Source organism: Rhamphochromis longiceps, linkage group LG1, assembly GCF_057381845.1.
Source record: "Rhamphochromis longiceps isolate RC_006_pf linkage group LG1, R_longiceps_female_GT1.1, whole genome shotgun sequence".
Lineage (NCBI taxonomy): Eukaryota > Metazoa > Chordata > Actinopteri > Cichliformes > Cichlidae > Rhamphochromis > Rhamphochromis longiceps.
The window spans coordinates 40,841,729-40,858,254 of record NC_140557.1 but is presented as its reverse complement, the minus strand read 5'-3'; the positions used below and the strand labels follow the sequence as shown (position 1 = coordinate 40,858,254).

The window sequence follows — 16,526 nt, the reverse complement described above, 5'->3', positions numbered from 1 at the left end:
CTTGCAAAAATGCTTGTGAAATCTTAATAGTCAGGCTTTCCAGTTGGTCTTGTATTCCTATGTCCAGTAAGATCCTCTTGTATGGTTTTTTTTTGACCGATTCTCTTATTTTCCCCCTTTGCTGCATTTGCTTTTCGCTAATAGTCTTTAAAGTTTTATTATTGTTGACCATAGCACATGAACAATGTAACTTTGGACTTCTATCCTTTGCATGCAGTGCACATAATGTGCTTTAAGTTGTGACATTAGTAGTTTTATATAGGCTCAGTGGGAGAGAGTGAGACTGGGTGTGCTTAGAAACATGAAAAGGAACATGGGGGGGAAGGTCATCTAAAGCTATATGTGTTTTTGTATAGATCTGTTAATCCAAGGTACAAACCAAATGAAATATTTACTTTGGGCCAAGCTGTTAAAGTTCAATCTGGAACAAGGAACACAGATAGTAAAATGAAAGTGCCTGTGCAATGTGAGGCAGAAAAGCTGGTGGCAGATGAACTAGATAAACTGCAACAATACCCCGATTCAGATGAGAGACAGAAGTAGTCAAATGAGGCACCTCTGCTTCCTTTAGAAGTATTACGTCAGAGCAGAGAGTATGCACACTGTATCACCTGTGCTCTGTCAGCAGCTCACATATGGATGTGGATGGAGAAGAGGTCGGGTGTTGAGCTGAATATGGAACCACAGGAAGGAGGGGGCCTGAAGGAGCTGGTGCTTCGATGGTTTACTGAGACACAGGCGCCGCTCGTCCAGCACAATGGAAACTTCCCTGATTGGTTTCAAGGCCTTGCTACAAGAAAGTAAGCAGCATACAAAAGACCTTTGCTTCAGGACACGTAGAGACTAGTGACGAGAAGATACCCAGAAAGCTGATTCTGTTCAGCTGGACGTAGTGAAGAAGCCACTTTGATGACTGACCAAACATTTTCTCCCACTGAGAACGCGACGTCCAGATAAACAGAATCAACTTTCTAGATGACTGAGCACATGAAAAAAATTAGGCTTTTTTATAGGAAGTTCAAGAATTTCTGCTTCACTGGGGCTTCATCACTTACTTGTGATTTCATTTGAACACTGTAAATACTGTAAATATCTCCCATCACTATTATGGTTTTACTGTCCGTGTTTGTGGGTAGCTACTGAGGAAATGCAGAGTTTGAATATCATTTTCATTCCATGCTACCTCATGCCTCACGTTAGGACTGCTGACTTGGTGTTAGACGAGGGAAGAACATATAGGTGAACGTATTATGTATTTGTCCGTTTCTAATTACTTTTCACTGATTGGGATAAAATAGAGATGCAGATAGTGTTGCAGCAGTAGGACATGCACTTAGAGCTTTTTTTTCTTATACTTAAACATGTTTTGCTGAAAGCACCCACAAACTTTTACCTCAATGACTTTTTCAAAGCAAAAGTTTAGCTACATCTGTTTGGGAGAACAGGAGTTGTATTCAGAAAATAAAAAGCAGCCAATATTCTGTTCCATATTAATTAATATCACAGCCAAAAACGAGGTAAAATATGAATTGTCTTTGCTCGCATCATACTATTCAGATTAAAGCTCCTTCTTAAAGACTGGCATTCGACATAAAAACGAGTCGAGAGCTAGTTGTAAGTTATAGCGCATTAGCTACAAGTCTGTTGACATTAATGACCAGAAGGCTCTTAATGAACGGCCGTGGCTGTGCTGAACAGAAGACGGCTGTCCCCGCTTCCAAGGAATTTTGCTTAGAGCGTTAAAAATGTTACCTCTGGATTCGGCATCAATAGAGCTCTGTTTTCTGAGTGATGTAAGAGTGAAATGAATAGTTTCATGGCGTGTTTCAAATCCAGTTTGACTGCCGGTTTGTTCAATTGGATCGGTTTTGTTTTCCGCTGCAGGGAAGCAGAGGATCTCCTGAGGGATAAAAGTATGGGCTGTTTTCTCATTCGTCTCAGTGATAAAGCCTTCGGCTACATCCTGTCCTACAAGTAAGGCAAAGCATGTCAACTGGACCTTGTTGAACTGTTTCAGTATTCTTCCTCATTCCTCTCTCTGCCTTCTCCCAAGGGGTAATGACAGGTGCCGCCATTTTGTTATCACCCAAAATCAAGACGGACATTTTATCATATCAGGAGACTCTCAGACATACGGCAGTCTCACCGAGCTGATCCAACACTACAAGGTCAGCGCCATCCAGCCCTTTGGAGAATATCTGACCTCCAGCTGTAATGAGGTGAGGCTGTCAGGGTTTATAGAAGTGGAACCCAAGCACAAGACACAGAAGGCAGATTGAATGAACCAAACAGCCATTTGATTAGGCTGGTGCAGAACAAAGAAGCCCCAAAGCAGTCGTCCCAGAATTAGGAAAACACTGGGAAGTGTGAACTATATGACACAGGAAATAACCCAAGAGATTACACTGCCACACAATGAACTGAGAGGCCCAGTAAAAAGATGCATGTAACCTGAACCACAAACCTCCCCAAAGTAATATGGAGCTTGACATTAATGGGTACTTCACTGTGACCTCAGACAGCCTCTGATAGATGTAAACCAGGGGTAAAATGGCCTGTATTTATAGCGCTTTACTAATCCCTAAGGACCCAAAGCACTTTACACATCCACACATTCACACACTGGTGATGGCAGCTACATTGTAGCCACAGCCACCCTGGGGCGCACTGACAGAGGCGAGGCTGCCGGACACTGGCGCCACCGGGCCCTCTGACCACCACCAGTAGGCAACGGGTGAAGTGTCTTGCCCAAGGACACAACGACCGAGACGAAACTGTCCTTCCGATTACAAGGCGAACTCCCAACTCTTGAGCCACGATCGCCCCACAACCAAGAAGGTGCACAACCGATTTCCTCACGGGGCCACATGAGAAACTGGGATTGTTGCCTTTTTGTCTTCTCTTTTTCTCATCTTAAAAAGAGGTTACAATTATGCATAATAAAAACACGAATTCTTTTAAGTTCTTGCTTTCCTGTTCTGTGAGAAAAAAGGAGTGTATAAAATCAGGTTCAGTGTCTGAGGCAGAAATGCAAATCTCCAGCAAATGCGAGATCTGCCTTCCGTTCTGCATCTGAGAGCAGATCTGAAATATCTGGAATGTCTTTGCTTTTCTCTCTGTTCCTGTACTGTGTTTAGCTCACTGCCAGGCTGAAGAAAACTTAACCCTGAACTCTGTTTATTTCAGCAGCTTAGCTTCATACTATCACAGACCAGCATACGTGTCAACAACAAAAGAAAAGTATATTAAAAATTCTTAGCAAAAGAAAATTAGCAAGTCCTCTATATACAAAACCCCCCAAATGCTTAAACACATGTAGCAGACATATTTAACCTCGCTGCCATGTTAGATGAAGCTCAACTCCTTGTTTACTTTCCCTGTTTCTCCATGTTTCATTTCTCTCTCTCAGTAACCTCTAGCTTCCTTTGCTGTTTTAGACTTTTTTTATTACCTTTCTGTAATTACGAGTGTAAAGCTCCAGTCAAAGTAAGACATTTGTTATTACAGGAGAGAAGGGAGCCGGAGATCGACAGACGGATTGGGGCTGCAGCTGCAGTAATGCGGACGCTGCACCGGTCCGTCGTGGTGAAGAGGGAGCTGAGTGTAAAAGCGAAGCTCTCAATTTACCGGTCGATCTACGTCCCTACCCTCACCTATGGCCACGAGCTGTGGGTAGTGACCGAAAGAACGAGATCGCGGATACAAGCGGCAGAAATGAGCTTCCTCCGAAGGGTGGCTGGCCTCTCTCTTAGAGATAGGGTGAGAAGTTCGTCCATCCGGGAGGGGCTCAGAGTAGAGCCGCTGCTGCTCCACATCGAAAGGAGCCAGCTGAGGTGGTTCGGGCATCTGACAAGGATGCCCCCTGGGCGCCTCCTGGGTGAGGTGTTCCAGGCATGTCCCACCGGGAGGAGGCTCCGGGGCAGACCCAGGACACGCTGGAGAGATTATATCTCTCGGCTGGCCTGGGAACGCCTTGGTGTTCCCCCAGATAAGCTGGAGGAGGTGGCTGGGGAGAGGGAGGTCTGGGCTTCTCTGCTTAGGCTGCTGCCCCCGCGACCCGGCCTCGGAGTAAGCGGAAGAAGATGGATGGATGTTATTACAGGAAGGCTCAAAACATTTATAATAAGAAATAACTGCATTTCAAAATTTACAAACCTTTACAGCACACTGCATTGGAGGCAATTTACACTCCCGACTATTTCATTTGATGCTGTACATGCATTGTAACTTGAAACAGTTTTTTACAGAACACTGTATCATCACTGTTAGTGAGCGCTCCAAGCAGTTTGCTGTTTATGATTACCGTGGGTTCGTACAATAGCAAAGTTACATTGGTTTCCTATGAGGAACGTCAGCTGCTTTCATTTCATTCTGGCACATATAAAACTGATTCCTTGGTCACACTTAATTTGTTGACTGAGCGCCATAGTGCAAAAAAGCAATGCAAACCACTGACGAGAGCATTGGTTGACAGATTCCATAACAGTTCAACATAAACAGCACAAGAGCTAAAGCATGTAAACAGCAGGGCGTATTTCTTGTGTTCCTCGCATCCCTGTTTGGTCTTGAATGGGCCGACCAGTCTACGCCACAAAAACTCAAAGGTGGCACCACAGTAAGTGGCGGGTGGGAAGGATTCCATTCGCTCTGTAGGGAGGTTGCTCATTCTTTTATCTTCCATAGGTTTACTTGGTCTCCAACAGACCACACACTGACAGGTGTGGGATGAAACCAACTGACTTAATCTTCATGAGCCAGTAGATGGTATATCACTGGAGGGGACATAAAACCATATAAAACCACTGCGTGCTATTTACAACCAATGTGGGAAAACGGTGTACTTCATTATCTATGTATAATGAAGCTCGGCACAGCTTTAGAGCTTGTCCAGAAGAGTGCTTCCACATTGCTGTAACACAGCTCTTACCTGAGCATGTTACTCACTGAGACTGAGACAGCTGCTGCTGCTGCTATAAGGCGTATATGATTTACTCATGAAAGTGGCCACTTTCATATATCATTTTAGTAAGAATCCAAAACATACAAGTTTCTTTTATATACTTTTTCTAGGGATATTATATCTGTTTTCACTCTTGTATGCTTTTCATACAAGTTTCACTCACAGATAAAAACTCTATAAGATTTATATGTATCTTTTCCATAAGGGTGATGGTGCTTGCATCTAAAAAAGGATGCAGTCCCTTTTTCATCCTTCAAAGCTTTCAACATCTGCCTATCCTTCTGTCTCTAGACTGGCAAAGTCCTCTCTCCATTGCTCCCACCATAGTTTCAGATGTTCAGGCAATGGGTCATCCCATCCTGTGCTTTGACATCTCTTGCAGGATTCTTTTTCTACTGAGAAGATGGGTAGTAGTACATCCCAGTGGGTTGTATGTGGATGCAATAGTGGACAATATTCCACACTGTATTACAGGTAGTCGAGGGATCTCTTATATACCAAGATGATGGGAGAAGGTCTTCACCATGTCTGTCTTGAAGGAAGATGATAAACCAACAACTGTGTTCTGCCCTAAATGTTTGAACAGTGTAACCCTCATCGTCTTTGCAAAGTATCACTCGTCTGGGTGCTAGTGCTCTGGGGCAGTTGCAGCCAATCAGGAGACCTGTTTCACTATTGAGGGGTTAATCTATGGTTGGTGATAGGCAGGAGGGAGGTGGGTGTGTGCTGCAGAGGTGTAACCCGTCACATGGAGACCAGATACTGTTTTACTGTGCTTTCTCACAGAAGTGTCACAGTGTTGACATCCTTCACACCTGACCTTGCTTTAACCTCCTAGGACCTGGCATCCACATACAGTGGGGCAAAAAAGTATTTAGTCAGCCACCGATTGTGCAAGTTCCCCCACTTAAAATGATGACAGAGGTCAGTAATTTGCACCAGAGGTACACTTCAACTGTGAGAGACAGAATGTGAAAAAAAAATCCATGAATCCACATGGTAGGATTTGTAAAGAATTTATTCGTAAATCAGGGTGGAAAATAAGTATTTGGTCACCTCAAACAAGGAAAATCTCTGGCTCTCACAGACCTGTAACGTCTTCTGTAAGAAGCTTTTCTGTCCCCCACTCGTTACCTGTATGAATGGCACCTGTTTGAACTCATCATCTGTATAAAAGACACCTGTCCACAGCCTCAAACAGTCAGACTCCAAACTCCGCCATGGCCAAGACCAAAGAGCTTTCGAAGGACACCAGGAAAAGTATTGTAGACCTGCACCAGACTGGGAAGAGTGAATCTACAATAGGCAAGCAGCTTGGTGTGAAAAAACCAACTGTGGGAGCAATCATCAGAAAATGGAAGACATACAAGACCACTGATAATCTCCCTCGATCTGGGGCTCCACGCAAGATCTCATCCCGTGGGGTCAAAATGATGATGAGAACGGTGAGCAAAGATCCCAGAACCACACGGGGGGACCTGGTGAATGACCTGCAGAGAGCTGGGACCAAAGTAACAAAGGTCACCATCAGTAACACACTACAACGGCAGGGAATCAAATCCCGCAGTGCCAGACGTGTTCCGCTGCTGAAGCCAGTGCATGTCCAGGCCCGTCTGAAGTTTGCCAGAGAGCACATGGATGATACAGCAGAGGATTGGGAGAATGTCATGTGGTCAGATGAAACCAAAGTAGAACTTTTTGGTATAAACTCAACTCGTCGTGTTTGGAGGAAGAAGAATACTGAGTTGCATCCCAAGAACACCATACCTACTGTGAAGCATGGGGGTGGAAACATCATGCTATGGGGCTGTTTTTCTGCCAAGGGGACAGGACGACTGATCCGTGTTAAGGACAGAATGAATGGGGCCATGTATCGTGAGATTTTGAGCCAAAACCTCCTTCCATCAGTGAGAACTTTGAAGATGAAACGAGGCTGGGTCTTCCAACATGACAATGATCCAAAACACACCGCCCGGGCAACAAAGGAGTGGCTCCGTAAGAAGCATTTGAAAGTCCTGGAGTGGCCTAGCCAGTCTCCAGACCTCAACCCCATAGAAAATCTGTGGCGGGAGTTGAAAGTCCGTGTTGCTCGGCGACAGCCCCAAAACATCACTGCTCTCGAGAAGATCTGCATGGAGGAATGGGCCAAAATACCAGCTACTGTGTGTGCAAACCTGGTAAAGACCTATAGTAAACGTTTGACCTCTGTTATTGCCAACAAAGGTTATGTTACAAAGTATTGAGTTGTATTTTTGTTATTGACCAAATACTTATTTTCCACCCTGATTTACCAATAAATTCTTTACAAATCCTACCATGTGGATTCATGGATTTTTTTTTCACATTCTGTCTCTCACAGTTGAAGTGTACCTCTGGTGCAAATTACTGACCTCTGTCATCATTTTAGGTGGGGGAACTTGCACAATCGGTGGCGACTAAATACTTTTTTGCCCCACTGTATGTGGACATCACATTTTAGGATGTCTGGATGAAAATATCCACCACTTATATTATACACTGTATATCGAAATTTAAAATGAATGTCCTCATATGTGGATTTTTTCTCAGAAACGAAAATCAGGTAGTAAAAAAAATAAATAAATAAATAAATAAAAATCAGGTAATTCTTTGTTTTTACATTCATCAGGTCCCAATCAGCCCAAATAGCAAAGAGAAATTAAAAATGCATGCTGTGGAAGAGTTCAGGTCTTAGGAGGTCAAAAAGCCATAGCACAGCTCATTAGCCGTCAAATACGTCCTTCTGTCTTCTAGAGACCTTTTTATGAGGTTTGTGCAGTTGTGAAGCTGATGTGAGTTTGGTGTTCCCCATGTGATCTGGTTGATGTCTTGTCACAGTGTACATTTGTTTTGGTGCTTGGTCCTTTTAATGTCCTTTAGCTTCTCACTGTCGCTGCGTAACTTGGGCGAAGAGCAGAGTTGAAGGTAACTGGGTTCCAGATGATTTCCACAACAGGGATGACACTATGGCACTGAAACTGGGAAACTCTCCACTTCTATTAAAGCGTTTGTAACAGGCAGTTTCTGATTTTTCTCACTGTCATTCAATATTTCCAGGCCCTTTACATAAGGCATTGCTACCATTCATGGAGTCTGTAAAGTTTCTTTGGGATCTTTCGTCTGTACTTTTGACAGGTTTGATAGCTTCTCTCTAAATGCTCTTTGAAAAACAAATGCCTGACCGTATTGTTGATTATGTTTTTTCCAGAACATGCCTTGTAGACATTACAAGTGGGGCCACCAATGCATTTTTTAAATCAGCAGCAGAGATGCCCTATTGGTCTATCAGTGACATTAAGGAGGTTTTCTATTGGATTTGCTCACCACTGAACACTGTTGGTTCCGGTGTGGGTAGCCTGCTCAGCGTTATACTGTCCTAAACACTTTGTGCTAGTAGAGCAACAGCAGGAGATGGAGATCCCATGGATCTGTCACATGGGTGTGCTGCGCTCTTAGCAGACTGGATACGACCAACCTGTAGTCTTTCTCCATTATAAGCTTCTTTCTTATGCTCTTCTTCCAGAGTGATATCTGCACTAATATCTCCATCAGCACCGGTTAGCCTTTTATATGTGATTTTGAAAAAACAGTTACTGGCTTACATGCATCAGTGCTTTTGTCTCAAATCCACGTGACTTCTTATGTCAGCATAGTTTCATAATGTCAGTGTCATCCTTTCCTTTTATTTTTCTCTAAATTGTCTGCAAGTGATGACGAGCATGTTTCGGTTCTGTCTGACTTCAGCTTTTCTCTTGGTGATAAGGTAATACGTCTATTTTTTATTTGTTTTTTAAAACGTCTCCCTTGATGTTAGTAAGAATTTTTTCTGTTGACATTCTGTTGTGTTCAGAGCAGCAAGATTCATCTGTAGTGCTTTGGATGTTAGACTGCAGATATGTCAGCGTTTTTACTTATTATCAGTTGTTCGCTTTATACCCTCCTTCTTTGTTCACTTGCATTTTGAAGCAAGCTTTGTTCATTAATGTCCTCAGGACTCACTGGTGAAGCTTGTATATTGTCCATTTTCTGTGCAGCCTCCTCTAGTCTTTTGTCACTTCAGTTTTTAGAGCACGTGCTGCCACCTGCAGGCCGTCATGAATGTACACTTTGACATTTTGAGACACTTTCACAGCAGCTTCTAGCCAAAGAACACTTAAGCCTAAGCTGACGGATTTTGTTGTGTATAGCAGTTTAACTCACAACTGTCACAGAACAAGAGCTGAAGAAACTTTAATCAATAAAAGAAAAATCCATTCAAAACTATTAGCAAGATAAAAATTGCCATTTTTTCATGAAACTAAACTAGGTGTTTGCTGTCTGTGATTCAGTTAATGCCCTGAAGTATTTGGCCATTTTAGTTACATCTTCAACACCACTGTTAATTGTTAGCATTAACAAAAACTACCGAGTGCTGCTCAGTTTATTTTGTTGACTGGACAGGAACACATTCCCAAATGCTTCTTTTTTCTGAGACCATATTAGTGCAACAGAGTCTTCCAAACACGGTTTGATAAACAGAAGGGCCTGCTGTTTTTATTTCACCAAGTTTATGAGAAATCATAACGCTGGTCAGATGGCTCCATCCCTGGGTATGCAAAGCTTGGTTCAAAAGTTCTTGTTGCTAGCAAAGGTCCAGATGTTCATTCCCACTGCATCAGTCAAGTTCTTGCAATCTTTTGCATGTTTAGTTCCATAATAGCAAATTCATTCTTAAACCTTAATCTTGTCCAATGTCTAATCCTTAAATGCAGCAGTCTGGTCTCCACAAGCTAATCATACCTTAACATGTGACTGAATTTGAGGTCATGTCATCAGATGATCTGTCTGGTTTTGCTTGTTGAAGCTCTTATTAGACAATAATGTTGCTTGTGATTTTCAGGTGGACACAAATGAACTGTATGATGTGGTGAACTATAACACCAAACAGATGTCTGGGGTGAGCGTGCAGGCACTGCGGACTCTGTGGGATCAGAAAAGTGATCATCACAGCCATGTGGGTACTAATCAAAGGATTCAGCAGCAAAATGACCCTCCTGCAGTGCAGCCACCCATACCACCGAAATCCACAGCCAGAAGGCTGACGGGGACGGTGTCTGTGGATGCAATGTCTCTTTCCCAGGTAAGCTGGACACTTGAACTGTCCTTTTTGAAGAATACAGAATTATAAGTGCTGTAATTACATAACATGTAATTAAAAGTGTGCATCTCACCACATACAAAGCTTTATAGTCAAAATACTTCTTAGGGAATTACAATTTTATATTTAATTTTATTCAATAGCTCAAGAATCATGTAGGAGAAAATTTGTGTAAAACACTGCACGTGCATACTTATGTGCAAATTATGCTAATGTGTGCAGGTATGCAACACAGTTTCACAATAATTAAATGTTTGCTTTCAGTGGCAGCATCCAACAGCAAAATCAGTTTAATCCAACTTCACAGTTAAAGCTCATTTTGTGCATCAACACAACAAAGATTGCAAAGTAACATAATATGAGAGCTATATTTCATATGTATATGATAAGAACTGCATTACAAACATGGACCAAAAATACAGTAATTCTTAACATTTGTGAAACCTGCATAAATATGACCTAAAATGTGACATGACCTGTAATACAGACAAATAAAGCACTGATCCAAAAAAAAAGAAAATGATCCAGTGTTACATTTCTGTAAGAGAAAAGTGTGAACTTTTCAGTATCGGGTGTGATGCTTTTGAGCAGCAAGAACTGCAACTAAACAGTTACTGCGCTGTTTGTCTGGAGCTGAGAGCTGTTACACGTTTATGGCACGAACCACTCTCCTGATATTTTACTGTAGAATTTTCTGATAACGTTTAGAACTTATTAGTTTGTCAGTGATGGGAGCTATGCTTTCACCTTACAGTCTTGCCATCCAGTATGAGAGAGGCCTGTATTTAATTTACTCTTACTCTATTACATGCCTTGCTGTTGAAGAGATCTTTGTTGGGCCAGGGTAACAGTGGTCTTGAATTTTCTGTTTAGCCACTGTGTATTTGAAGTACACAGAATCTGGTTTGGTGTGCTTTAATTAACTTCAGCAAACAGGTACAAAGGTTTACTAATGTGTGGAAAATGTGTTTCCTTACTCGACTCCACACACGTACAAAAACCCCACAATTTTATATATGACACAGAACGGTGTTTTGCAGCTTCCTGCATATGTACAGCCTAATAAGAGCGCGCTTGAACAGCCTTTCATGGCCATAGAATTACTTGATGGAGACTTTCAGCAGGACAGTGCACCTGCATGTCACTTTTGCTAAAATCACAGTTACATCAGAAAGTCCTGCCTGTTCTGAGGTGGGGTTTAAATCTACTCAGTTTTATTGAGAATAAAATCTCAGACTCTGTTTCAGTTTCACCCATAGATAATACTAGCTCTTTAGATGAATGTTAAATATGTTGTGTAATATCTACAGTTCCAGTTTGCTGTCCTGCCCTCTGGCAGATCCACTGTTAATTTTGGTGACAATTTTTTTTCGGATGAAAGCAAAATGATAAGTAAAATAAAAAATAATGCAGAAGGATAAAAATGATGAAATGAATTGACACATTTTTCAACGAGTGAAAATGAGATGAAAATATTCTGGAGAGATGAGAACAAATGATAAAGGAAGTTGAGTATAAACGTGACGCGAGTTTGGAAGTGATTCAATCAGAAGTAATCTCCTTGTTTGCTAAACTTTCACACACATTGATTTGCCTCAGGGAACAGTATAACCTTCCTATTTCCCATGCTCTGTAAAAACACAACAACATCTCAACACTTGAACGTTTAATGAACATTTGATTTCATGGAAAATAATTTGCTTTTGGAGCAACGTGGTCAAACTTGGACACTTAATATTTTTGTTAACTGAATCAACTTTAGATTAAGTCAACTATAATCTTACGATATTTAGTTGATCTTGATGCCTAAATTTGACTAAAATTCATTGTTGTTCGTCTTTTCATTCAGAAGACTAAAAGTCAAAATTTTATGTGAAAATGACTCAACGTCCAGTCAGTTGTTCTTCTTTTCCATCGTGCCATGTCCTTGGTAAAAGTAGATCATGTGATTCTTGGGCTTGGGTCTTCATCTTGCAAATATAGAGCATCTTGAGGCAAATATTGTTATGAATTGGTGCTAAATACAATAAAATCTAATGAAATTTATTTAATTTAAAGAAATGCTAGTGAATTGTGTAACTGGACTACTTTGTCACTCATTTTTATTAAGGGTATGCCTCCAGGACCAAAAAGAGGGATTCCTCTAGGATTTACCCTGAGTGGTTCCTTGCCTGATACAACTTCACATCCAATGAAATCCCAGATGGATGCATACAGAGCAGATGGAATCATGGCAAACACAAATTCAGCAGTAATGTCTAACAAAGACTCGGTTGATGCAACTGACACAATGTACCCTGGTGATCTTTTTCCTGGCATCACAACCTCTCAGTCGACACAAGTAGAGAGCAGGAGCAAATCCCTACCACAACTGGACAACAACACCACAGAGGAGGAGTACTCCAACCAGCTCAGCAGCCTGTCTCTGACATCGCCTGTTCCAGGAAAGAGGGTTACCTGCCAAACCTATTCCCTCCACGCACCCCATGAAAGCGTGATCAGGTCAGAAGAGCACAATGATGACCAGGAAATATCAAGATCCAACCCTCTGTACCAGACCTCTGAGGGGTCTGAAAGCCGTTCAACCCAGCGAGGAGATGACATGTATGCTGAGGTTCCTCCGGTGACAACTCCTGCTAGGCTGCGAGATGACACCTACGAGCAGATCCCTGGTGAGGCAGCTGCTGTTCAAGGCAACACTTATGAGACGCTGGACGACATGAAGACCAAGAAGTCAAAGTCCACCTGGAGTAAAAGTGTAAGCCTGAAAGAATACTATGTATTCCAGTTCTTACTGTAAGCAGCAAAATATTAATATATGAACTTTTCTTATGTTCTGTTTGCAGAACATGAAGTGGAAGAAATTCCTACCTGACTACAAGAAGAAATAAATGCAGAATCTGTTGTGGAGAACCTCCTTAATATAAACGAGATGAACATTGCTCCTCCAGTTATTTGTTCTTATATGCAGATGACTGTGTGCTGTGAGTGACATAGGGATAGAGATAAAGTCAAGATAAGAGGCTTACACATAGGTAAGATTAAGAAAATCAAAGCTACAAAAAACCCTGAGCTGGACAGACGAGGGGTTTTTGGGACTGAACCCAATCACAAATGTTTTTAAATCAGAAAGGATTGGTTTTGTCTGAGGTTGGGTCCTTGGATATGAACAATGTCTAATCTGTAACACCTGCTGTTAAATACTTGGATTTTATTGTTGACAAGAATCTCAGCACTGCTGTCATGGATTTGAATGGGAAAAAGGTTTGAAATCATTACGTTAGGTCCTGATCTTAGCCCTGTTTTAACTCACATCATCAGATCCTTTGAATCAAACTCAGGGCTGTAACGCACAAAAACATCCATAAATATTCTTATTTACTCACAATTTATTACAATTACTTATTTTCAGCAGATTAGACCTGTGGTCTCCTTTGTCTCCGACCCTTATTGTGAAGCACTTTGTGGTTTTTATCCTGTGTAGAGTGCTCTTTAAATCAATAAAGTAAAGACCAACTGACAATGAGGCGGGTGGTTATGGGCTAACATTACAACAGCTAATATTAGGCTTCCGTGTCCTAAAAATCACTTTCCCTCTAAACAGGTTGAATATATTGTCACATCATGTCAGGATTAATTTTCCAGGTGTCTGAGTCAAACAATGTTAGATCAAAGTTTTATGAACGCCAGCTAACAAAACGGCAGCGCTTACTGACAGAAAGATTCAGGATATCCTGAGCAACTCAATTCAGTATTGTCATCAGATAGAAGTGAGCTCTACTGATTGATCCACCCATCCTGGACAGATTTCTCAGCTTTACAGCCTTCTCCAGAGTAAATAGACATATTGACATAGTAAACTTGGCTATCTGAGTTGAAATAACAAATATGTGAAAACAGTATGCCACTTCCTAACCAATGAACAGACAACATTTTTCAAAAGGGTATCCACTCCAAGAAAGGAGGCGAGATGCTGAAACAAACTGATACGTACTCGGCCCTGGATCATTAAGGGCAACTGTGCTGCAGAGACAACCATACCTAAGTACACCCAGTACTTTGAAGAGCTTAGAAATGCTCCTGTTGTTATTTTTCTACGTGTCCTTTGGCATCAGTGTCTTGTCTTGTGGTTTTAGGTAAAGTAAACTGACAAACACCAGGGTAAAAAGTGAAGCCAGTGCAAAATCAACAAAACTCCAAATCCTACAGGGGGTGATTTTAAAAAGAAGTTAGTTAGTCAGTAAAAAATAAATAATAAAGTGTGCTAACACTTTATTATTTATAACTAGCTATAGTCACTAGCTATCTGTAGGTCTCAATTCTTTAATTATCTTTAATTATTGTTTTTTATGTAAATGGTTTACAGGCACCATGATACTGAAAAATGCAGCCGTACACTCTGTCTTACATCCACTTGTTGGAATCACTGTACTGATCTCATTTATGAGATGACCATGCTGTTTGTGCTTCTGGAGGTGTGGGACCTGATGGACCAACCAGAGGGCAGCAGGTCGAACATGTGGTGGGTGGGGTGCAAGGAGTCACCTGTGATTGCTTCCAGGTAAGCAGAGGGAAGCCAATGATTTTTTTGGGGCAGTTCTCAGTAGTGTGTACCAAACACCAAGGCAGCAGGAGAGCACGCTCTTCACTGAGGAGCGGTAGAAGGCCAGCGGCAGCTTCTAGGTTATCCTTTCTCAAGACACGGAGTAAGTGCAGCCAGTGCAGGTCCGGGGGGACAAAGATATTGGTTGGGTGGCTTGGGGTACAGTCATAGATGTATAGGGCACACAGTAGGGGCTGAGAGCGTAGTCCTGTGAGGAAATCTTTGATCAAGGAGCAGGTGGCAGGGGGGTGTGGAGGTGGTCTAATTTGGATTCAGGATGTCTGGGATTATAGTGCTGAATTCTGAGCTGTAGTCCATGAAGAGCATCCTTATATAGCTCTTCCTGTTTTCAAGATGGGTCAGCGCTCTACAGATGGGTCAAGGGATGAGGGTAGACAGTCCCTGATGTGCAGCGACACTATCTGCTCGAAGCACTTCATGACTACAGACGTTAGGGCTATCGGTCTGTAGTCGTTGAGCCTGTGTAGACCAGACATTTTGGGGATGAGAACAGTAGTGGAGGCCTTCAGAGAGTGGTGTGAGTCAGGGAGAGGTTGAAGAGCCTGGTGAGGATCCCCCCAGTTGGTCAGCACATTTGTAGTTGGTGAGGGCTTGGATGCCTCTCCACACCTGGTGCAGGTTGTTATCAGTTAGGAAGCCCTCTGTCCTCCTCCTGTAAACCTCCTTGGCCTGTTTGATGCCCCTCCTCATGTTGACTGTAGCAGTGCTGTACAGGTAACTGTCTCCTCAGCCTGAATTACAAGTTCAACACAATGGACTCGAGTGAAGTGGATGCAGGAGGGTGACGAGATAGCCTAAAACATAGTTAAAAATGAGACAAGGAAGCAAAACTAAATGCAAAACAGAGGAGACATCTAGCTGTGCAAAATAAAATGGGCAGTAAACTTGTGGAACAGAGAAAAGACACTGGAAAAGCTAGACTAACCAAAACAGAAAGGATTACTTAATCAATATAAACACTCCATGTAAATATTTATTTAAAAATATTAATTAAAAACACTCAATACAAATGCAGTTAAATCAGCACAACATTTATTTTCAAATACAAAGAAATACAAAAAAATACATATCAGCTGGGCACTTTTCTGCTGACTAATAAACAAGCATATTTCCATTACTTTAGCTTGTTATTTAAACATTTTTTAACTATGATAAGATTTAAATTTTATATATTTGGTTTATTTGAAACTTTAATCTTCATCCTCACTGACCACAGTAAGCACACCATCTTTGATGGAGGGTTCATGTCTCCTGGCATTAAAGGTTGGAGAAGGTTGGGGGAGGGGCATTTATAGATTGGTGTTGATAGATTTTAAATTTGTAAAATGTTAAATGCAATTACCCATGACCATGCCGGATAGCTAGTTAGCTAGCACATTTACTATTAGCTAAAGTGGTTTTTGCTGCTGCTACTGAAGCGCAGAACACATGAATTTGGGACTTCTGAGGGTGCAGTTGAGCGCTTGCATTCACTGATCTGAGAGGTTGTAACCACAGAGTTATAGCTGTAAGCAGTTAAAAAATTAAATAAATAAATGAGTAAAAACTGAATTGCAAACATTAATCTACACATTTATGTATATTTTCTCTGTAACTATACATTTAAAGCGCAAGTGAAAATACAAGTTTAAATTTTTTTTTACACATTATCTCTTTTTTTGACAGCTCTCGCATTTTGCAACGTATTTACTTCCATATATCGGCCCTAAAGGAAAAGTTGATAGTTGGGACGTATATTTTTGACCACTAGATGTCTGATGTCAGAATTATGTCGTTTTTCTGCGGCA

The 16,526-nt window shown here is 41.6% G+C and overlaps 1 protein-coding gene across 1 annotated transcript; it reads left to right on the top strand.

The window, feature by feature from the left end:
- Positions 1-645: 645 nt before the first annotated feature.
- On the top strand, positions 646-13,392 carry sh2d7 (SH2 domain containing 7). Its single transcript, XM_085412919.1, has 6 exons — positions 646-800; positions 1,885-1,974; positions 2,054-2,219; positions 9,858-10,097; positions 12,226-12,873; positions 12,962-13,392. Exons 1-6 carry the CDS (start codon positions 646-648, stop codon positions 13,004-13,006), a joined length of 1,344 nt encoding a protein of 447 aa, XP_085269045.1. The 3' UTR covers positions 13,007-13,392.
- Positions 13,393-16,526: the final 3,134 nt, after the last annotated feature.